Raw genomic sequence first — 23830 nt, 5'->3', positions numbered from 1 at the left:
GAACGAGGCGCATCAGAAAGGCGATGAAAGAGAGAGACAACCGGCTTGAAAACACGAACAAATAAATTTTGCCGGAAGCGAGCGCAATACAAATCGCGAAACATGTGCACGAGCAAGAGTATCTACATTTATATCATGTCGATATCAATTGGAGCTCGAAATCCGCGGTCGATCTATGGATGACCGCAATGTTTCGGCGCGTTAAATTGGTGATTCAATCAACGAGCCGTATATTTTCCCTGTTTCCGCGCCTCCGTCAATAACAGTTGCCATTAACAGGCAAAAGGTGCATTTCTACGCCATCCGTGTTAAATATACGATTGTTTGATTTTAGATAAAATGATAATTTCGCGGATTACTGGATATAAACGTCAGGTTTCAAAAATTATTAATTCGATTTCTTTATATTTCTAGAATTTTATTATATTTGAAATCATTATATATACTTCTAAATATTCTTAAAATTAGATAAGTTTTTTCATTTCTGTCTAAGATTTTCCAAATGTTTTTTTTTTTATAAATATGATGCACATTACTTTATTAATATCTAAGAATACGGATGAAATAAGAAAAGTTGTTGTATTGAAATTAATATTTTTACTCACATATGAACAAGAGGAAAAAAATCTTAAACTGTGGGATTTGTAAAAGTTGTCATATATCTTGTTAAAAATAACTAAATAAATAATTAAAAATCTCAAAATAATTAAATAAATAATTAAAATAATTAAATAATCATGAATATTAGAACTGATAAAATAAGAAACGCTAGCCGAATCAAAGCAATTATTAAAAACGAAGTAAGTAAAATTAAGAACTGATAATTATTATATAAAAGAAGCAAACAAGAGTACTTGTGATGAATTTTTCAAAAACTAATTTTAATCATCTTTTCGCCTTTTTTTTTCGCGACTATTTCTTCCTATGCGACGCGAAATAGCTGCCAATTATCCGCCACAAATTGCCATTGGAACAAAGTGCCACGGAAAAAGTTAGAAAAAACGAAAAGCCTGTCAGTATCAGTCGGCTGTGAATTTGTCAAAAAATATAGCAAATATTACATCGAGGCAGGATCGACATGCGAGATGGAAGTTGTGTATTTGATTCGCGCAGCTCGGATTAAAATTCGTGAGAGATTCGATACGTTCATATTTTTGTCTTTTTTTTTCTCAGACGTAATTTTAACCTTCGATTCGTTTCAATTATCAGAGGTAATTTAGCTAATTCATCAAGCAGCTTTTTTTCGCACGTCGAAACTCTGTCGACGCGGCTTATCGTTTCCTATGTTCTCTTTTTCTCTCGCTCTTTCCTTCTTTCTTCCTTTTTTTTCCTTGCGCGGGCGAGTAGCGGTGATAAAGTAGATTAGGGGTTTGATAGCTATGTACCTTCCGGCAAGAATTGACCCGTAAATTCGGCTATTCGAGATTATCTCTTATCCTATATATTAATATCGCGATTTATTAATATTTTCGCGTAAAACATAAGATTTAAGTACATTTTAAGCGAATTAATGTTTTGATCAAACGTCATATGCTTTAAATTTTAATATATTATAAAGTTTATACATAATAATTATTATTCAATATATTTTTTTTTCTAAAAAAGATTTCCTAACAATTTTTTCTTATTAAATTTAAATCAGTAAACATATAATTTTTTAATTTAAAACAGAAATTAATATAGAATATAGAAATATAATAAAACTGTTCAATCAAATGTATATATGTATATATAATTAGACATAATAAAATATATTAAAGTATGTGAAAAATATAACATAAAAAAATATACAATAATATAATTTTATATACTATACAAAATTATATATATAAATCCAAAAAGATGAAATCCTGAATATTTTTGAAAACCGATCAGATATCAATTCATACCACATTTTCATTATTATTAATATTTATTCTCGTTTATATTGCTTTTTTATTAATGTACATTTAACTGTAATAAATATATAAAAATTTCTTTAGATATATATTTTTTTCAAGACAATACTTATATATGCTATTCCGACAAATCCAAAGACTTAGTAGTCACGTTGGCTGTGCAGCCAACGTGATGCCAGCAGTATTCATTGCAGAGTCGAGTTCAAATCCGACTGGTTGCATGCCTGGTGAGAGAGAAAGAGAAGAGCGACTTGAAAAGACGCAAACTTCCGTCTCTCACACTAACAATTTCACACAATGATGATAGCTAAACGTTTACTTGAACTTTCGGTATATCCACCTAACGATCTATCGAAGGTAGTGAATTGGGACCAGTCATAGTTACTCTGAGTGTGAATTTTATCAATGTTGAATAAGATATTTTTTATTTGTTTAGCGTTATATTTGTATATTATATATATATATACACACAAAAAAGAGAGAAAGAGAAAATGCGCACGCCGAAACATTCTTATAAATAATTAATTTTTAACATTGCCTTTGATTATCGCTCGATCCTAAAGAAAAAAAAAATAAAAATTCCATATATCCGTAGATAAAATTCTATATCTATATAAAATTTTTTAACATTGATTTTTTAAAATTTTTATGAAATTTTTAAAAATGTTTTAATTTTTTTTTTAAATTAATGATTCAAGAAACACGTAGCAAGTACAAATTACGATATGCGTACGATACCTGTACTCTAAGAGAAAACTACAGAATGTGCAATGTAAAGCTGATACCGTGCGGTCTGTCGCAATCAGCGCGTTAATTAGCATGTTAATTAGCGGTAGTGTAGCAACCGTACTGCGATCTTTCGCAAACCGACCTTAAACTTTGCGCTCTTCCTTCTTTCTCTTCTCTTCTCCGAGGAGTCGCGATTGAAAGAAGAGATCGTGTCGGTTTTTACCGCCGTTTTTAATGGCTAACGACGGTTCCACGGCCGATGCACTCTCCATAATGGCCAATGGCACGCTCCGAAAGGGCGTGATTAATTTCCATAATGGCCGCTACGCCGACTCTTAATAAACGCGCTTTGTCGAACAGTCGTCGGCTGACAGTTGCGTGAGAGAAAAATGACGAATGACATTTTCGTCGCGATAAATACCATCACCGCTTTAATTTACGAACGCTGATGATCGTTGACCTTTGATAAAGCATCTCTTCCGGTAAGTTGGCACGCGAGACAATAAAAGATAACTTGTCTTTAATCACATATACGCACGCACATATACAAGAGAGTAATAAATTTAGATTTAGGATTTATTTTTTAATATTAAGAGAGAATGCACAATTCCGGCTTAAAAAATGTATTACCATGTCACAATTTTTTGAAAAATGTGAAAGTAAAACTGTAGAAAAAGATTATTTTTACGGACTTTATCATGCTAGAATTATAACATGTTAAGGAATGTATTATGAAGATTAAAATTAATAAAATTTTTTCGTATTTTTAAATAATTTAACAAATATTATATCGGATCGAGAAGACTGCTAAATTTAAAGATAATAATAATTAAATAATAATGTATAATTTAAAGAATCTTTTTTATATTGTTTAATAAAAATCAGATTACAAACTAAATTAGAATTAGACTAATTAAATTAATTAAAATTAGATGTCATTAGTTCATCATGATGGATATTAAAATCTAACAATTATCGAATTTTTATGAAAATTCATATTTTACGTTATTGAATATGAAGCCAAAATCAATGAATGTACAATAATATGAATGCAATATAATACTGACTATTACATTTTCCTGAAGTAAGAATCTGATATTTAATTAGAAAACCTTATCAATTTTAATTTCTTTACAACGAATTCTTTTTGAAGATTGAATGTTCTGACAATGTGCTTAATTTTGAACAGAATAAAATACACGTGGCATGATAAATGACATGGAGATGAGTTATTTTTATGACTTTAGATCAAATTTTTCAAAATTACGTCGTAAAAAAATATTTCCGAGAAATCATATCGAACATAAAAAACTGAAATGAATAATTATTCTTTTTTGGAGGAGAGAAGAGAGGGTTACTTTCATCGTTATCATAAAAATTGCGCGCGAGATAGATGAATATCTCAATCGCGAGAATTGCGTGATCAGATGAGTAACGAAGAACAAGGTTCCTTCGTTATAATGAAACGCTCAGCCTCTTTGCATTGCATTCCGATGGCTTTTTATCATTTGGCATATAAAATTCTTTCGCAAAAAACACTTCCGCGTTTAGGATATAAAGAAGTATAAATGCGCACAACTGGCAAATGTGTTTGAGCTATTATTTACCACTTTGCTGTTATACCATTTACCTTGCGACTGGTTATCTTAGTTAAGTCGTAAGTCAATCGAACGCTAATATACCTTACATAACGGCGTGGAAAAAGATGCGATAAGTCGAAGCAGGAGGGCTAAGCTTTTTAGCTGCGCAATGTATGCAATTGCGATATATTTTCGATTTATTATTTTCATATCAATCAAAAAAATTGTCGTAAAAATTAACGGAGATATACTTAATTAACTGTTAGATTTCTTAATCGAAGTGTCTTGGTCGATTTAAAATTTTACTTGACTTTATTGCAAATAATTTCACTTCTTATACTCAATAATATGTATGTAGTGTCTTCATTCGATTGAAAGGTTATTAATTTTGTCTACATTATTCAAGATATGAAAGAGAGAAAGAAAATTTGTGCAATTTTATTCGAAATATGAATTCTTTTATTTATTAATTTGTTAATTATGTATACATATGTAACATACATATGAAACATTGTTCTTAAATTTTACTACAATTATGTAATATTTAATTAGCTCTGAAAATTATTATTATTATAAATAAAATAAATTCGATATCAGAAATTATTGCGCAGATTCTCGTCATAAAATAATTTCAGGATATTGCAGCAAAAGACTGTGAAAAACAGAAATATTCGTTCTATCTGTGTGATAAGCCTGTTAATTTAATGACTCGAAACGTCTCTCGAAATGATCAAATATGCTTTGTATATAAAAAATTATTGTGCAAAGAAAGTATACTCTTGTTTGATTGAACATACAAATGTATAAAAATAAAATTAAGCTTATACTTGACACGATCAGGAAGATTTATTATTGAACGATTGAATTAATAAAAGCATCAGAGAGTAAGTAGATTATTAATTAATAAAAATCCGATATTCTCCTTATTATTTATTGTCGATATTCATCACGTTTCGTCGATAGCATTAATTATTTCTCATGCGATTCAATAATTGCAATTTAATTCTTCTCTCGATAAGTTCCCTCGATCGTTATATCGCGTGGATACTTTTCGATAATTATTTTACGTTTTTCCGTTTGCTTCTTTTTTATATTGTAAGATATCAAAGATCTATTTAAGGAGTCTGATAAAATTAGTTAATTTCGCAAGAATTAAATAAACGAAGAGTCGATATAATTGAGTTGTATTTTTGGTTCATAAATATTAGATTTCTTATCTTAGAAATTCTTCATCTTTTCTTATTCCATTGTTATTTATTATTACATACACACGCGCGCGCGCATACATGTGTATAAGTGAGTCGGTCATCGATATAAAAACAAGTCATATATTTTTATTTAAATTTTGAATATTATTCCTAAACTTTCAACATTATTCAATTTTTATATGATATATAATTTATATATATATATATATATATATATATATATATATATAAATTATATAATAAAATATAATATAAAATATATAATTTCCATATTTTTTTATCATGTATGTTAAGAATATTCTTTTTCTCTCGCTTTTTTCTCCTCTTCTCTAAATATTGAAATAGTTTTTATATTAATATCGAAACGGAAATGGATCGAGAAGTTATATAAGAAAGCATTTTAGGAAAGACATAAATCATATTAAGTAACTACGTAATCATCTCATTAAGACATAATTGAAAACGATAAAATTTCTCTCTATACAGCGACAAAAGTACAAGGAATAATGATCAGAATAATGATCTGCGATTAAATTGTAATACGAGAATACAAGTCTGATAAACTTTTTGCATTCGATAGACATATAAATTTTTGCACCATCACTAGAATATTAAATGCGAATGCAAAATCAAAAGACTTTTAATTTTAAATATATGTATGAGCATTCGATGTGTTTTTCCACTAAAACAATAGAAAGAAAGAGAGAGAACTAAAGAGTTAATATCACGTAGGAAATTGCCGAGAGGTATTTGAAAAAGACATTCCTAAATACACAGAGTTGAGAACGAAACACTTTTGCCTTTACATTTCCCTCAAATTAAAAGTTTTTTAATTATAGACGTTAGAGAGACCAATAATTACTGTTTTGAAAACGACTACCATAATTATTCTTGTTACGACGTAATGTTGCGCTGAAATATCCAATTCATCTTCATGAATATTCTTTTCTAAAGTATTTTACGTGCTTTCACTTTCCAGTGCACTTTTATCACAATGTAAAATAATACACTGCGTATATTAGTTAATTAAACAATACTACGAGAATAAAAATACATCGTGATCAGAAAAAATTGAAAAATATGGACGAGACAAGAGCGAATCGCTAATGTGTGACATGACATAACAACTCGCAGAATCGGACGGGAATCGCAGAAGAAAGTGGTGTCAATGGCCGAGCCAAGGACGTACGTACGAGTAATTCGTCCGCGTACCTCGATTAATCACGTCCAGTTTTATAATCGTGTCGCTGAACCCCGCGTCGATACGTGTAATCAATCGTGTCGGTGTCATAGGGCGCGTTAGTCACGCTTCTCGGTCGTTTCCTTTCTGAGAAATGTTTGCAAAAGGGCGCCACCGGTCGGGTAGAACCGGACGGGAGCCGCAGGGAGTCTTTTTTTTTTTTTTTGATGTCCGGTCGCGGCGTGGGTGGGCCCAAAAGAGCGGGTAGGCTGGGCCTCGAATCTGCAATCCGGTTTTTCACGCTCTGATCGACTGCAGGAATTTCTTCGAATCGTGCCTCATTAATTTCTCTCTCTCTCTCGTGCGTCGAGAAAAATTACCGACATTAAATTGACACAAATTACATTTCACTCCGGATTTTTTGCGCGAATAATAAATTTACCCGAGTATGTCGCATTAAACTTGTATGTAATAGAATTTCCGCATTCGAGTAATGAATGTTGCGAACGATAAATTATCCATCGATAATTATATGCTCGAATATATTTTCCAATCGTCTATTACTCGTGCACATGTTGAATTATTCAGGACGACATGCCGTTGAAAATATGCGCGCAGCAAATGGACCACCAAATGCAATCGCATTCGGGTGAATCATAGTCCGGAGCTTTTTCGCGATTGCACGATACCTGCAATAGCAGTCGAATGAGGCCGATTGCCATCGTTCGCGCCATTTCCCTTCCTAATGAAGCCGGAAATGATCGGAGGACGAGTTTTTTTTTTTAGTGCCGGCCCGATTTGACGACAACGATCGACGATGGAGAGACGTAACGCGATCGAAATCGTCAAAGTTGCGATTATAATGCATTCCGCTCGCATAAAGCGGACTGCTTTATTCCCGTCACAGATATCCTTTCTTGCTCGCATCGTCCACAAAGCGAGATTTTATTCCTCGGCTCATTTTCCGAAGCGAGAGAAAGCGCATCTCCGCGCGATTTTATTACCGTGACAGCAAAAAAGAAAGAGGAGAAAAAGTCGAGTATATATAATATACAATATATAGGGCGGTATTATGTCGTATGATAATAAAAGCTGGAGTAATCCGCGCCTGAAAACACTCGATAGCGAATATGTGACTCGGGAGAAAAAATTATTTTATGTCTAAAAAAAGAAAAAATATAGTGCCAATATATTGATTCACAAGAAGTAGAAATGGCAGCTGAGATTTTTTTTTTACGAACTGTTAGAGAATGCACTTTGCAGTCAGCGTTATACGAGAATTTCTCCTTATCTATCGATATGATGTGATATGCACGTCCATTATTATTGGATATAATAATAATAATAATAATTTATATATATATATATTTATAGGCTGTCAGATGCAGATGTCGAATCCATTAGCTTCCAGATGTTTTCTGAGATCTCGGAAACAAAGTCGTTCGTTGTCGCGGCAGGTGACAATATTATCGTATCGCGATATAATCGCCCCGATGTGCAACTTTGCGTGACGACTTTGCAAAGGGCATCGATCCTGCAAAGTTAAATTATCTCCGGCAAAGCTTTAACTTTTCTACATTAAAACCGATATTGCTTACGCGACGCAATAGTTTGATATACATTCCCGGAATGAAATTTTTTTTTTTATTTCGATCTCTTTCAATTCCTTTGTATTTCTAGATTCCAAGAGGGATTTTAAGATAGACTTGTTTAGGAATTCCTATCTTTGTATCTCAAATAGGCGGTAAACATACAATTTCTTATTTAAAAGAAATTTAAAAGAAATGCAACAGAACTATAGATTGATTACTTTCGAAATTTGATTGCTCAAGATAAATTTTAGATTGAAATTGAGATCGAAGAAAATAGGAGAAATATTAATAGATAATTAATGAAATTTCGAAAATGATTGATTTATAACGTATATAATGCTTATAATCATTTTCAAAATTTTATTAACGTTACATAAGCGGCAAAATTTATCAGACATTTCTTTGAAGCCGATTATTCGCGTGTTGTACGCTACGATCGATTTCCATCTCTTAGAAGGCTCGTTGCAGGTGAACGCAGCTTGTATCTCGCGAATTCATTAAAATCGCTCGTGCGCGAGCACTCTGACATAACAGGTCGTGCCGTCCTCGAAACAGACGTATCATGTATAGTTGCATACATATCCGCGTTTTTCGGGCTCTGTACAAATTGCCATCTATCCCGACGACCAATTATACTTCCGCTTGTCAAACATCGGGATATTTCGATGATTCGGCTTTATCACGAATGATTCACAAAATATCAAAGGGAATTTTTCTTTACACTCGTCGACAGATTTATTCCGTTTAATGTGTCCACTGTTGGCTCGCCACTAACTCTATTGCAGCACGCTTTTACGGCTACACGTGCAATTTTACGCGTCCATTGAGCGAAAATGCGCAATTTTAAATCTCGCCCCGATTACGCAAATTGTCCAATATTGCTACCGATTACAGAAAGAGAAAGAGAGAGAAAAAGAAACGCGTACCAGAACAAAACGGCAAACATTAGTTTAACATTTGATCGCGAACGTAAAACGCATGAATAAAACAAAGCGTAATGAAAAAGCGTTCGCTGAAGAATTCGCGAAACAGATCGCAATAATCGCAAGCGGATAAACCAACGGAGCATTCTAGTGTTTTAGTAGCAGAAATACCGGAACAATACGCAGCGGAGTGAATTATTCAGAACATTTGCACTAATCTAAGTGAGTGCATTCCGTAACCCGTCACTCCCCACCGCTCGGTCTCGCGAAAGTGCGCGGCTTCGTTCTGAAGAAACATCGAAGAAAGGAGGATCTACCGAAAAAACCGAGCTCCGCGTCACCAACACAGAGAGCGAATCGTTTCCCTCTCTTATTCCCCGAGTGTCAGCTGGGCCCTCGTCGCGACAGCAGAAGAGAAGGCGCGAGAGACGCCGGGAAGCGAGAGCAGAAGAGGAGAAAGGAAGCGAGAGAAGGAAGCACACGAACGTGCTCGCGAGGAGGAGAAAGGGTTTAGTGACCTCGTCGTCATAATCCTAAGGAGAAGCAGAAGGAGTAGGACGACGACGACGACGACGACGAGGACGACGACGACGACGACGACAACGTGCACGAGCGCGACGACGCCGTGCGCGACGAGACGACGAGGAGTGGCCGAGAAGAAGAAGAGCAAATTGGTGCTCCCGGTAACAGGGGCTCATGAGCATCGTGGAGGAAACGTTGCGTAACGTGTCGAGGCGCAGCAGGCACGGTACACGTGGCGGATCAGCTGGTGCCGCCGCCGATTGGTCCGCGGCTGGCGCGCGGGGCCCGGCCCAGCTGGCCCCCGTCGCCGCGTCCGGCGCCCCCGCCAGGCCCCAGGACATCGCGGGCCCGACTAGACGCCAGTCGTCGCGCGATAGCGTCGACTCCACCGGCCAGCATACCCCACCCGATCACGCAGACCTCCTCTTCAAGGTCTCTGCCGCCTGATACTCTGGCGCGCTTTCTCGCTCGCCGATCTCGCCGATATTTACTTCTCTCGCGCACGAAGTCACGATGATATTTTTCTTTCGGATTTTTTTCGTTTCCTCGGATTTAATCTTGACCTCGTTGATTTCTTTCGTGCGAAATAACTTGATAAAATTAAAGATTATTTTTTATTTTTTAATATAACTTTCGGAAAATTAATTAAGACTCGTGATTTCGGCGTTTATTGTGCGAGCTAAATGAGCTGAGTAAAATGATTGTTTGAAAATTCTCGCTCACGATGCAGGTGATGTTACTTGGGGACAGTGGCGTTGGAAAGACCTGTCTTCTGACGCGTTTTCGCGACGGCCGCTTCCTGTCGGGAAACTACATAACAACCGTCGGCATTGACTTTAGGGTGAGAGACGTCATTTCATCTTGTATCGTAATACGTAATTTAATAAGCGGTGCTCTCGAACCAGAATGAGATGTTTGTTACGACTTGTTTGTTCTTTAAACGAGAAAGTTGCTCGCATTGGATGACTTGGTATAACTTCGCGATTCATGATCGCGATCCTCGATCTTGTGGCTCTATAAAAGTTTTATTTCCTGTATATTCTTGCAGAACAAAGTTGTCACCGTGGACGACACACCGATCAAGCTGCAAATCTGGGACACGGCCGGCCAAGAGAGATTTCGGAGCGTCACGCACGCTTATTATCGAGACGCACATGGTAAATCATATTTCCATATCGTAATAATCGAATAAAATTAATTAATCATTAATTGACGAACGTATATATTCACGTCGAGAACTAGAATTAAGCACCAATTGGCAGAATAAATATTGAAACGCTGAAGAATTAGGAAAATGCTAATCAGCTGGATTGTTATATTACACTGTTATATTAATGTCACGATAAATCAGGCAAGTCAAGCGTTCGCATTTGACTAATTGCGACTAACGAGCGTCTGAATTGATTTAATATACCAATAAAATGCAGCAATGTCGTTTCATAGAAACGCAATTTGTCGATTGCTTCTGGCAGCCGATAAATTCAAGATCGTTAAGAAAATTTTTCATCATTCATATCACGATTTATTTTCACGCTTACATTGAGGGGCATATAAAACATTCTACTCGCGTTTTATCGTAGCAGAAAATGATGAGAGATATCTCTGCGAGAGAAAGAAAAGAGAGAGGGAGAGAGAGAGAGAGATAGACGTGTTTCCGACAAGAGGCATCAGAGGCATTTAACGCGTTTGATTTTAAATCGAGGAGATTCTTCTTCTATGCCAAACACGGAACACAATTTCAACTCGATGATCGTTATCGATGCGCTATACAGGGTGTCCTGAATTCTTCGAATTTTTCTTTGAAACTTTTTTTTTAATCCATCAATCGATTTAAAATAAATTTTTTTAATGAAGAATTTATAATTCATTTTCTCCAACTCTATTTTTTTCCAATGATCAGGTTTATTTTTTGTAATCAAAATTTCCGCAAAACTAAAAATAAGTCTTTTTTTTTTATTTTCGCTGAAATAAATCCGTTACAAAATTGTCGGGTATTAAAATTTTGTTATCAGAGGGCCGTGAAATTTTCGCCGACAATTTATCTATGAGATTGGATTTGGGAAAGAGAATTCGGAGAAGACTCTCGCAACAACGAGAAGTCGTCGAAATGTAGCGGTCCGCCTCCGGGGAAATCTTAATTGTTCCCTTTTCGACTCGGTTTAGCTCTTCGAGGTTCTTCCCTCCCCCCCCCTTTCCCCCGATTCATTTTCGCACTTGAAATAATCAATTTGCAATGTTGCCTCCAATTCTCGTCGCATCGCGACGAACTCGAGTCGACTTTACAATGCACGAACCATTTGTAACTTTGCCATGAACTCTCTCTCTCTAGTCGTTGCGCTCCCGATTTTGTTGCCCCGCCAATTTTGGCCGAGAGCCAAACTCGATTCGCGCAGATAGACGGGGCAGGAATACGAAGAGGAGGGTGCCTATGGGGGGGAGAAGAGAACGACCTCATTGTTTGTCGGTAGGACCCATCTGTGAGTTCTAAAGTTGTTGCGACAATAGCGTTGCGTTGCGCCAACTTTATCGGAAGTAATCACTAAGATTGAGTGAATGACTTTGCAATAATTAGACGCGTCACATCCATCTAGAAGATTAAACAACCGTTGAAACCGCGAAATCGCACGAGGCAAGAGTTCCGAGGGCGAAAGTGAACTAAGTTTATATATTATTAAATTCGCAAAATACTTTTAATCTAAAAGCTATACACTTATGACTTAAAAATAAAATAATTAAGTCTAAACTATAAGATTCAAAGATTTAATTATGATGTAATAAGATTTATTTTTTAGAATAATATCCAAAGTAAATTTTCTATAAATATATATAAATTACACAATTAAAAAAAATATATTTTTTACATAAAAAAGAGACTATTTTCCGTCGTTTTTTTTTAATACAATTCCAAATTTTGAAAAACTTGCGATTAAAGTAATTCAAAAAAAGATTATTTTAATATATTAATATTTTATCGTGTTATCACATTATAATTACGTGTGTCGGAGAAGTTTTGTTATATATGTTGTTAGGATAGTGCTAAAAAAAAATGTGTTGTGCCAATTTTGATGATGAAATGCATTATAATTCATTTTTGTAATTTTAATAATAAATTTCTCAAAATTATAACGCAATGCTATTTGGAAGCTGGAATTGAGCATTAGAAAAACTACGTGAAATTATTATTTTTCTTGAGTATGTTTTTTTTATTGAATTATTTTATACGCTTGTCTTCGCTCTTGTTTTAAATTACCGTTTGACGCATCAAAGTTTTACAACATATTTTGTAAAAAACTACCGACTATCAGATGATGTCAAGTCGATTAGATCATAACGATTAAAAAAAAAGCGATTTATGGCTGATTCCAGCGCTTTTGCTGTTATACGACGTGACGAATAAGACGAGTTACGACAATATCAGGGCTTGGCTGAGCGAAATCCGGGAACATGCAAACGAGGATGTCGTCATCATGTTGCTGGGTGAGTCGCCGTTTATTTATGGTACCCCTCGATGGTACCGATACACAATAGATCTGCCTACTTAGAATTCGCGTAAAACTTGGCGAGAGACTTTAATCTCCAAGAAATTAAACACCGGATATAAGGACCAAGTATAATGGTTTAGCAAAGATAAGAGTTCACTAGAAAGCTATCTGGATGACCCAGATTTGATTTCAACAACACCACCCGATTGTCCCAAGTGATATATACACATAGTTACCGAACCAATTTGAATCAAGAGATTCAGAACTAACAATCTTGGTTTCAGGAAGGATCAAATTTAACTTGTAGCGTTTCTGATTAAATGCAATTTGGGTCGCTTCGAGAGCAATTAAAATTGATTTTCACGCGAACTCATGTTTAATAGCAAGTGTGCGAAAATAATACGAAAGACAATAAAAAGAGATAAAAATATGTTCAATCTCGCATCTTAATTATTAGTTTTACTTTCGAAATCGAATTTCTTTTTAGGTTTTATGATTCGAAATGTCAAAGTTTCGATCTTCAAATTTAAGTTATTTCAGTTCATAAATTGACCTTAATTGCTCTCGGTTAATTCAAATCCAACTGAGAACGTTGTTTTAGCTGCATCATAAAAATATATTTACCTGCTTTCTTTGCTCTACATTTATCAAATCGCAGGTAACAAATCCGACTGTGGAACGGAGCGTGTCGTTAAACGGGAGGACGGCGAGCGATTAGCGCAGGAGTACAAAGTGCCGTTCATGGAAACGTCTGCCAAGACTGGCCTCAATGTCGAACTGGCATTCCTCGCTGTTGCTCGGTACGGTATCTAAAATTGACAAATGTAATCGTTAAAATGATGCGAATTAATATTGTTTAAGCCGATTTCAGTCTCGATCTTAATTTAATTAGGGTGTTATCTCTTTCTCAAATTGAATATTTTTAAAAACTGAAAAGAAACGAAAATCAAATGGAAGTTTTAATCGAGTTTGAATGTATTTTTTTCTGATAATTTTTATTTTGTAAAGATAATAACTGGACCGTATGTATGTATGATTGGCAAACAGATTGATAGACACCAAACAGCTGATCGGCTCTCGTTTCAGGGATCTGAAGGCCAAAAAAAGCGACAACCCTGACGAAACGAAATTCAACGTTCAGGACTACGTCCGTCAGCAGTCTCAGCGAAACACTTGCTTCAATTCCAGCTGCTTGACAACCTGAACCATTTTTCTTTCCACATCAAAATAAGAGGATACGCGAGCTGGAATCGCGTTGATCTCATAAGATATATATGGCGCGAGTTTCAAGCCATATATACAAGATTGAATTTTGATTTCTGTGTAAGATGATTGGTATAATATTCGCGTGCGCGAGACACGCGTGAATAGAAACTCGATTCGTAATAATTTCAAATGAATCGGAAAATCGAATAGAAAAACAGTATTAGCACTTTTTTTTAAACAATACGTTATTAAGGCATTATTTTATTTCGTAGAATACGAAATCGATCGCGCTCTTAAAAGATTAGAGCCGATAGAGAGCTCGACCTTTTCATGTAGTGTCAAAAAGAAAAGTAGAAAGAGAAAAAGAGAGAGAATGAGAGAGAAAATATGAATCTCGTTGTAAACGTAAACATGTGTCAAATGATTGCTCGCATACTTTAATGTAATAGTTCTAAGAGAAAATAGAGTGAGATCTCATGTATATACGACACACGAGATACCTCCATAAATAAGCCTCTAGCGCTCGATGGTTCTAATTTCGCATACACCATATGTCCGCATATATACAGTGACTCGCGAAATTCATCAAATATTTGGAAAATTTCAAAAAAGTTTATTTAGAAATGCATTATCTTGCGTATGCATATATGTATCTACGTGTACGTATGTGGTATGTGTTTATTTTTTCTCTGATAATGTGTACGAGCTACAAAAATCTCCTTTTAGGCGCTCATCTCTTTCTTCATATTTCTTATTACTTTGTTAAATTTTTATGAAATTTTTAAAATATTCGATCAACTTTGCGAGTAACTGTATGTTAATGTTAAACGCTCAGCGACGCGCGATTATTAAAAGCAATCGTAAGCGTAAATTACAGCTTATACTGGTTGTCGCACGCCCCGACTCTATAATCATTCGTTGCGCTGTTTGCATAAAGAAGTGCGATCTTCGATTTGCATACAATGTGCTTGTTACAAGTTATATAGCGCGCGCATTCATTCAACGTGCGGTTGCATCTATCTCTTGGTGACTGCGTAAGTGAACAAAAATATCAATGCGAGCTCAGTCTCTCGGCATACTAAATAACATAGTTGTGATATAATAGTGTCGAAAGAGAGAGAGAGAGAGAGAGAGAGAGAGAGAGAGAGAGAGACAGAGAGAGATTAAAAGTCTATGCACACTGCACGAAACGTCATATCATCGTCGCCAATTTTCCTATCTAGATTTGATTCTAATCAGCTCAAAATTACATTTTTGTTTTTAACATTAATATGTTTTCAATATAGAATTTACGAATTCATAATAAAATTGCCAAAGAAAAAAGTCCATATATAATAAAATATAAATATATATATAATACATATATTCGTATATTTTATATATAATTATATATATATTTGATTATATATGAATGTCTTTTTCCGAATGTAATGATCTTGGATCAAAAGAAAGAAACACAAGGAAGATTGCTAAAAAATGATAAAGAGAATGAATTCAAATCGATATTTTTCTTTTATTTTCGATTTCAATTTTTAATTTAACACTTTTACTTTGATATTTTAAGCAATCAGAGAGATCATCCTTTTTCGAAATTACTTAATCTATAGTTTTGTCGAAAACTTCTTTCTTTTTAACTATAAGTTAAATAATTTCAAAAGAGGGTAATCTGACTGTTTAAAGGTACCGAATATAATAAATGTTAGACACAAAATTGAGAAATAAAAAGTAAGAGAAAAATTTAAACTCGGATGACGTTACGTATATAGTGTGTATAAACCTTTATGCGTCTCTCGTAGAGGAGGAATGTCGAGAAACGATTCGTAGCTGCCATCTAGCAAATCAACATGCGAACACACTTGAAATTTTCCTCTGGACAAACGTCCCCGCGCGATGCTTCTTCCCTTTCTTTTTCTCGTTCTTGTAGCCGACAAATATATGTGCGTTTCGTGATCATTAGTAGGCGCGTTTTGTATAAACGACAATTGAGATAGTTATCGAAGGGATACCAATTGGCTGATTGGTCGATGATTATCTCTCTAATCTCTGTAATCGAAGAATTAATGAGAAATAATGAAATCTATCGATCGTTATCGAAGTCAGAATTCTAAGCAAAGTTGAGAACCGCTCTATCAACAAGAGTCAATAAGCCTTTAACACTGTTTAATAAAGCTCTATCGACGTTACTATGAGGGGGACCCATTACAATCACTCTCGATTTCTTGTAATAGAATTAATGGAAATCTAATCCGGAGACGCGCGCGCGTAAACGTTAATTTTATAGCAAACCGGGAATATATAAGAGAAAGAACTTAGAATCGATTTTTGTGCACAAGCGATTGAAGAATATATCGCGTATATTACATTCTGTTGTATACGATGTGCAATCTGTCTTATCTGCAGTGTACAAATGACAATTTTATGTATCAAATGTATATCACAGAAGGCATGTCTGAAAATAAAAAAAAAGCCGACCACAGATACATTTCTCTGTAGTATTTCCATCCCGATTGATATCCCATAATTCTTCTCGCTAGCGACTTTTTTTTTCGATATATACTGATATAAAAATAATATCGGTGGACTGGTTTATTTTTTTTACTAGGCAAAATAAAAAATTCATTTTTGCTATGCAAAATAAAAATCTCGTTTTAGATTAAAAAATACAAAACTCTTTCCAATCTAAAAAACCAATTTAGAGAAGTTGTTTTTTGTTTAAATAGAAACGTAAAAATATTGTATAAAATATTTAAATGCATAGCAATATATAATTTTCTCTTTCTTTTGTTTTTTATCTAACTTTCTCGTAAATAAAACAAAAATTGTTGGAACAAAAATTAATTTATATTAATCTTGATAACTTATATAATTATAATAATAATTATACAGTTATCGTTAAATATATATTTTATTAAAATGAGAGATATGTTGCTCGATATACAAACTATATTCAGTAGATAAAAAATGGTATATTGATTTTTAATTGTAGCTCATACATGGTTCAAAATAAAAATTTGTACTCATAGATATTTCCTAGAGAAATCGTTCTCTTTCAGAGAGATTGTATATCATATTGATAATATTATTTCACACTTTCTTGCTAAGAAAAAACGCCATTTTTAAAATAAAGAAATACGAGAAACATAGGTTCTCCGACAGACTTCATGAACTTCCAATGAGAATAAATTAATCGAAATAACTAACTTTATACAACTCACCTTGCTCTCCTCTTAATCACGCATTGACTACAGATCCGGAGAAAACAAACGGACGAAATATCGCAACGAATAAAATGAAAACAAACTTTTGCAACACTTTGTGACGACGCGCCGCTTTTCGCCATCGAATCGTTCAAACCGTAGACTTGAAACGCCCGTTCGCGCCATCTCGAGGCACCGCCGGCAAGCTAGGACGCGTGGAACACGCGGAACAGGTCTGCCATTCTCCCCGCCCCTCTCCGCCGGCTCCAAGCGGCTCCCGAAGTGTGTCCTATCTTCGAGCGGCAAACAAAACGCCGCGTCCCCTAACCTGGGTGAGAAGGGAAGTGCGTCACGCAGAGCGTCCCGTGTTCCCGCTTCGAGCGTAGCGTTTCCTGGCGTTCCCAGAGCGAGCGCCGGTCCACGATGGAGGACGAGGACGTGATGGAGATCGGGAACGTGGAGAATGTCTGCCGGCTGTGTCTGTCCGTGAACGAGCCGAGGTCCTCGGTGTTCGCGCAGGATCGAGAGGAGGACCCGTCCGGCGTGTCGCTGGCCGCCAAGATTCAGGCTTGCTTGTCGATCCAGGTAGGCCTCGGCTCCGCCGAGGAGAATTCGTCCTCCTCCTCCTCGTGCGAGGTCGACTCGCACGGGATCACCGGAGAGGAAGATCGTTCACTTGGTGGTCGAGTATCTTCGAGTGCGCGAACTTTGAGGTTACATTCGTATAAGAAAGGGCGATGATCGAGATAATGAAAATATGCTCGTGTCATGTGATCAAGACATTCTTTCTTTTGATGCATTCTCTCTTTCTCTTTCTCTCTCTCTATCTCTATCTCTATTTTCTTTCCTTTCTTCATCGTCAATGCGCGATTGTCTCATTTTAGATGAATGAATGAGTGAATGAGTCATTTTAGATGCTCTGGATATGCAGTGTCTTCTCGAGTCTTTTGACTTCAGAGTAGCACAGTCGAATATTTAAGTACCGCAGAGAGAAGTGACAATATATAAACAGTTAAAAAACTATAATAGAAATAATTTCTTGCCATAAACAGTCTAATATTAAAACAATGTCATTAGTATATGTGAACATTAATGGATAATCTTATAAAAATTTTAAATTAAGATTAATTATAAATATAAAGATATTTCTTTTAAAAATGTGACATAGTTTACTAAAATCTTAAATTTGCTCTCAATTCTGTTCTCTGATACATGTTTTAATTGAAATAGATATATACAGCTCCAAGAAAAAAGAAGAAGCGAAATTACTCAAAATTTTGATAATTATTCAGATCTTAATATACTAAATCTTTTTTTCAGATTTCAGCCACTGATAAATTGTCCACGCTAATATGCGCAAATTGTGTGAAGAATGTTAATCAATGGCATACTTACAAGGAGTCATGTCTGCGTTCACAGGATAAGCTGCAAGAATGGCTGGCAACCCAATCGCAATCAAATCCTACAGTAAGTGAATATATGATATTTTAAAATATACCATAATCTTTTAAATTATTTCTATTTCGGTATTCATGTTTCTCATATTTGCAGGTTATAACAATCAAAGACGAACCAATGGACATTGACTATGAAGATAATGTAGAAATTATCTCGGAGAGTACCAATAACTTGGAAGAAACAGTAAGTATAATTTTTTTCATATAAAATAAACTTATCAAGACTAATAGATAATTTTTTAATATAAATATTATATCTATTTTTTAGGATCCACCAACTCAAACAGTGGAAAACAAGGAAACTAATAATAAAGAAGTTCAAGAAATAGTAGGTGAAAATGATGCAAATGACACACATAAAGAGGATGACTCGGAAACAGTTCCATCTGCAACAGAGATGCAGTCTGACAAAGACCAAAATCAAATAGATCAGCAAGATACTACAGCTCTACGTTCCATTAAAATCGAGCCACAGGACGATGATGATACCGATTGCACTATCGAAGTAGAATCTGCGAACGGTAGTGAATTATTATTAAATCCCATGGCGGTTTCCACGAAGGAAGATACGGTTATGGAAGCCGATTCTACGCAAAAATCTAACGCAGCTAGCTCGCCGCCTAAGAAGAAATTCAGACGCGGTCCTCATACTCATTTCAGAGGAACGCGCGTCGTTAAAAAAAAGTGCACGCATTGTCAAATATTCTTGCATTCCAAATACTCGTATATAAAGCACATGCAAAGATTCCACAGCAAGGAGAACGGCGGTATCGACAATTTGGAGTCGATATCGCAGAACGATGACGAAGAGATGGTGGAAGATTTAGAAGACGAGTTGGTTAGTATGGAGAAAGACTCGCCACTGACGCAGGTCCAACAAGAAATTATCAGTCAGTTGAAAACATTCTCTTGCTATTCCTGCGAACAAACATTCAACGATCGGCGTAGCACGCTCTCCCACATACGCCAACATCTACCGGATTTGAGACCGTACACGTGCATTGCTTGTTTAACCGAATTTCCCGATCGATCCATGTACCAATTACATTGTGGCGCGTCCTTTGAGTGTGCCATGAAGATTGCCTTGGTAGTACCCAAGCACGGTAACGAGCGGTACTTCACCTGTAATATGTGCCTACGTTCAATGCGCGATAGAAAGGAGTTGTTGAGTCATTTGTCGAAACATTCTGACAAGCAATACGAGGAAATGATGTCGCCAGCACGCGCACCACCCAAGCTGAAACCGATGGCACCCTTGCCATCCGAGAAAAGCAGTTCCGATAAAACGCAGAAGACTGTTAGCGGACCTTACAAGAATGGCGATCCAGCGCACAATCATGTCTGTGATCTATGTGGCATGATTTACAGATATCGACCCAATATGGTTAAACATCGCGAGTTTTGCATGCGGTTGCAACCAGAAAATAGAACATCGTACAAGTGCGCGCACTGTTCCATGACGTTCCTTGTGTTCAAGAAATTCCATACTCATATCACAGTTGATCACAAGAAGAAGGAGTTTACTTGCGTCGTGTGCAACTCGAAATTCCGATCGCCCAGCGATTACTTGACTCATCACGAGAATCATCGCGCGGCGACGCACGACGGCAATCGTCAAGCACAAGACACGTCACGAAATGAAGTTCAGGCGCCATTGAAGGAACGGAATGCCTACCGAGGGGACGCCAATCCTCCCAAGTCAAGAATCGGCGGTCAAAAGTATAGTTGTGCGCTCTGCACCCAGGAATTTTCCACAAGGACCGAGTTAACAGAGCATCGGAATCTCCATCTCAAAGTGAAAATATATTCGTGCGCCATTTGTCGCAGCATGTTTAGTAGTCCTGGCGCGTTGGAGATCCATATGAAGGATCACGGCATCGAGGACCCGAATGAACGAAACGCTAATATCTCTTGCGTGGAGTACGGCAACTTGGATGAGGATGTGAGGATCGATGAGAAGGACTCGATGAACGCTAGTGCCGTCTCGGATCCTGGTACAAAGATTCATGAATGCTCTGAGTGCGGTAAGGTAATGTCAAATTACGCCAATCTTCGCCGACACACCAAGATCGCACATCGGAATGCCAAGATATATGATTGTCACGAGTGTTCGCGCATGTTTACGCGTAAGGAGATGTACGACCATCATATGCAGCTCAAACACAAATCGAAGGCAATGTTGCAATGTCCCCAGTGTCCCAAGAGTTTCGTCTTCCAGTCGAACTTTACCTATCACTTTCGCACTGCCCACCTTGAAAAATCGCATAATGGTTACGCATGCGACATTTGCGGCAAGGTTTTCGTCGAGGAGGCATCTTTGAAGATACACAAGGGTTGGCATAATCGCGCCAACTCTCGTTTGAGCACACGATTCATACTAGGCAATCAGAAGGCGTCAAATAACGAAATACAAATGGAATCAGTCAGCGTCGAATCGGGTGAAAATTCGGAACGACCGGCAAGGGCACGAAAGTCATTTCCTAATCCTCCGCTTCAATCAGCGACGACGTCGTCAGAGGGGAATTTCCAATGTCAAGTATGCAATGACAAGTTCAACGATGTTACGGAGTTGAGAAACCATCTATGGGATGTTCATTGCGCCCGTAACAAACCAGAAAAGAATTTCTGCAGTGATGAGCTCCAATGCGAGCTCTGCACGAACGTTTTTCCCGATCAGGAAACCTTGGCGTCACACATGCATTGGCACAAGGCCAACCCGATTCTCAGCGACATAAGAAAAGCGTACTCTTGCGACGTATGCGGCAAGTCTTACAGCTCGAAGAAGGTCTTGTGGAAACACAAGAGGCTGCACAAGGCTACTGTCGTAGCGTCGATCAAGTTCCAATCCTTAGCCAGGAAACCGATGGCTAGCCAATTTCTTTGTAACTTTTGTCGGAAGGTCTTCTCTAGCGGCCAGTCGCTACAACGGCACAAGCTCAACTTCCACAACGAGCTACAGAGTCCACAACGGACGCAGCAACAATTGTACAATAGCAATCGTAAATTGTCGTACGAAGATGAACCGAGACCAAAACGTATGAAACTCGAGATCGACGACGATAATCCGCCTAAGCTGCCGCCCTTTGCCATGGATTTTGCCGGTGAGAGGAGGAAGCCGGTTATGTGTCACTTGTGTAAGAAGATGTTTCCGAATATGAGCGTACTGTACAAGCACAAACAAACCGTACACAAGCATCGAGCGAGAAAGGATCTGATACCCGAATGCATACCGATGTCGACTCAGGATGGCAAGTTCTCGTGCAACATCTGCTTCAAGGAATTTCCAGGCCTATCGAATCTGCGACAGCACTTCACCATTAAGCACAAGAAGGGCTCGAGATCCAGTCATCCGCCGTCGAACAGCGACGCACTCCCCGAACGACCGATACGACCGACGAAGGAACCCGAGTCGCCGACCCACAATAACATCATGTTCAGCTGCAAACTGTGCAAGCAGTGTCACGTCTTCAACAAAGAGGCGATCATAAGTCACATCACTACTGTGCACAACGCGGTGTACCAGGCCGACAGTAGGACGTTCCACAGAGAGGTCAATCTGAGCGGTTACGTAGTGAAGGGCGCGATCGGGGCTACATGTCCGCGATGCAACGTCAAGTATCCCAACAACCGGGCTCTAAAGATACATTACATCAAGTTCCACGAGAACGCCGATTAAACGTTTATAGCTGCTGGAAACTTGGATTGGTGCCAGGTGGAAAAAATTCTTCTCCATATCCCGTGATCGCGAAAAGATCGATAGATCTTCGTTCCCCGAATCATGATTCTCTCCGTATTGTAAAACGCTCTTGCGCGACATGTTCCTGAAACGACATTGATCAATCGTTTTTACGTAAATGTAAAATTTACTTGATGACACGACTTATAATGAACTCGCGATAAGTTGAATTTTTTTTTATTATCGTAAATCAGTGATTTGCAAAAAAACAAACATCCATAATTTCGATGTTTGCGAGATGATATAACAAAGTACACAAGTACATTCTCTCTACAGATTGTTTCAGTGTGTTAACAAGAGCTTTCGTTTTGCACGCGCAACAATTACTTTCATAAACGCGAACGATTTACACGTAGATGATTTGTTATCTATTTGATACAGCAACTGTTGTAATTCTTGCGACCAATGAAACGTGTAAATATCGAGGTGATAGAGTAAATATTACATGACTTGATAAAAACCGTGTGCAGCCTCTCGGTGTATTGTAGTTATAAGTTGATTGCTGCAGCCAGGTATTATATATATTCACAAGGCAATCTCTTATCATAAAAAGTAGAATCTGTAGAATTCTTAATCCTCCCACGAAACTGCGTTACGAATTTGCGAGACTTTTATATGTTCTCAAAAAGAGGAAGTAATTTTAATCTTAATTTCTCCCCCTCCCTTTTTTCCATTTTTCGTTCTTTTCGTCAATCGGTTTATTTATTACGCTTCGCAAGATATATCGTGCAACCTGGTTGCAGTAATGACGGATAATCACTTTAGAGGTGTACTACAATTGCTTAGAAGATGACTACCTACACCTTATCTAATATAGATTATAACAATTATATATAGAATGCAAATAAATATGAATATCTTGCTTATACGTGACGGTATTTATTAAGTTGTCCTTATTGTATTCTGTCTTGCAGATTACGTTCCTTTTATTCGTTCCTTTTTCTCTTTATCTTCATCCGAATTAACCATGCGTTATATTAGTTGATTTAAATTACTTGCATTTGTGACGTATGAAAATTACAGCAATAAGAGAATTAAAATTCTAAAATAAGGAAAAAATTATTAATTTTTGTTATATCGAATTATTTTGAAACTAATAATTAAAATTGACAAACGAAAT

At 36.7% G+C, this 23830-nt stretch overlaps 2 protein-coding genes across 15 annotated transcripts in view; both read left to right on the top strand.

Moving 5' to 3' along the window:
- LOC145967851 (ras-related protein Rab-37) overlaps positions 1-16798 on the top strand; it is a 146936-nt gene extending 130138 nt beyond the window's left edge. For 5 of the 14 annotated variants that reach the window (XM_083092875.1, XM_083092872.1, XM_083092874.1 and 2 more), the window contains exons 2-7: positions 9262-10064; positions 10363-10473; positions 10681-10789; positions 12999-13109; positions 13773-13914; positions 14201-16798. In XM_083092875.1, coding sequence (XP_082949001.1) covers positions 9807-10064; positions 10363-10473; positions 10681-10789; positions 12999-13109; positions 13773-13914; positions 14201-14318 — 849 coding nt within the window. In that variant the 5' untranslated portion in view covers positions 9262-9806 and the 3' untranslated portion in view covers positions 14319-16798. Of the gene's footprint in view, positions 1-5786; positions 10065-10362; positions 10474-10680; positions 10790-12998; positions 13110-13772; positions 13915-14200 lie in introns of those variants that run through there. The other 9 variants (XM_083092864.1, XM_083092867.1, XM_083092863.1 and 6 more) reach the window with 5 other exon arrangements.
- A 954-nt stretch (positions 16799-17752) lies between these two features.
- Positions 17753-23576, top strand: LOC145967848 (uncharacterized). The gene is made up of 4 exons (XM_083092858.1): positions 17753-18102; positions 18838-18984; positions 19069-19158; positions 19243-23576. The coding sequence occupies exons 1-4, from the start codon at positions 17941-17943 to the stop codon at positions 22648-22650; spliced, it is 3807 nt and encodes a 1268-aa protein (XP_082948984.1). The 5' UTR covers positions 17753-17940; the 3' UTR covers positions 22651-23576.
- Positions 23577-23830: the final 254 nt, after the last annotated feature.

Source organism: Camponotus vicinus, unplaced genomic scaffold, assembly GCF_025532165.1.
Source record: "Camponotus vicinus isolate PSW18456_S1 unplaced genomic scaffold, iyCamVici1.0 SCAF_3, whole genome shotgun sequence".
NCBI classification, from domain to species: domain Eukaryota; kingdom Metazoa; phylum Arthropoda; class Insecta; order Hymenoptera; family Formicidae; genus Camponotus; species Camponotus vicinus.
Note: the sequence above shows the minus strand (reverse complement) of the source record. Positions and strands in the feature narration are given on the sequence as shown.

Excerpts from the sequence above, each read along its gene's own strand:
- LOC145967848 (XM_083092858.1), top strand. The coding sequence starts at position 17,941 with ATGGAGGACGAGGACGTGATGGAGATCGGGAACGTGGAGAATGTCTGC. Across the intron at positions 18,985-19,068 it reads AATCGCAATCAAATCCTACA|GTTATAACAATCAAAGACGA; the intron begins GTAAGTGAATAT and ends TCATATTTGCAG. Across the intron at positions 19,159-19,242 it reads CCAATAACTTGGAAGAAACA|GATCCACCAACTCAAACAGT; the intron begins GTAAGTATAATT and ends TCTATTTTTTAG.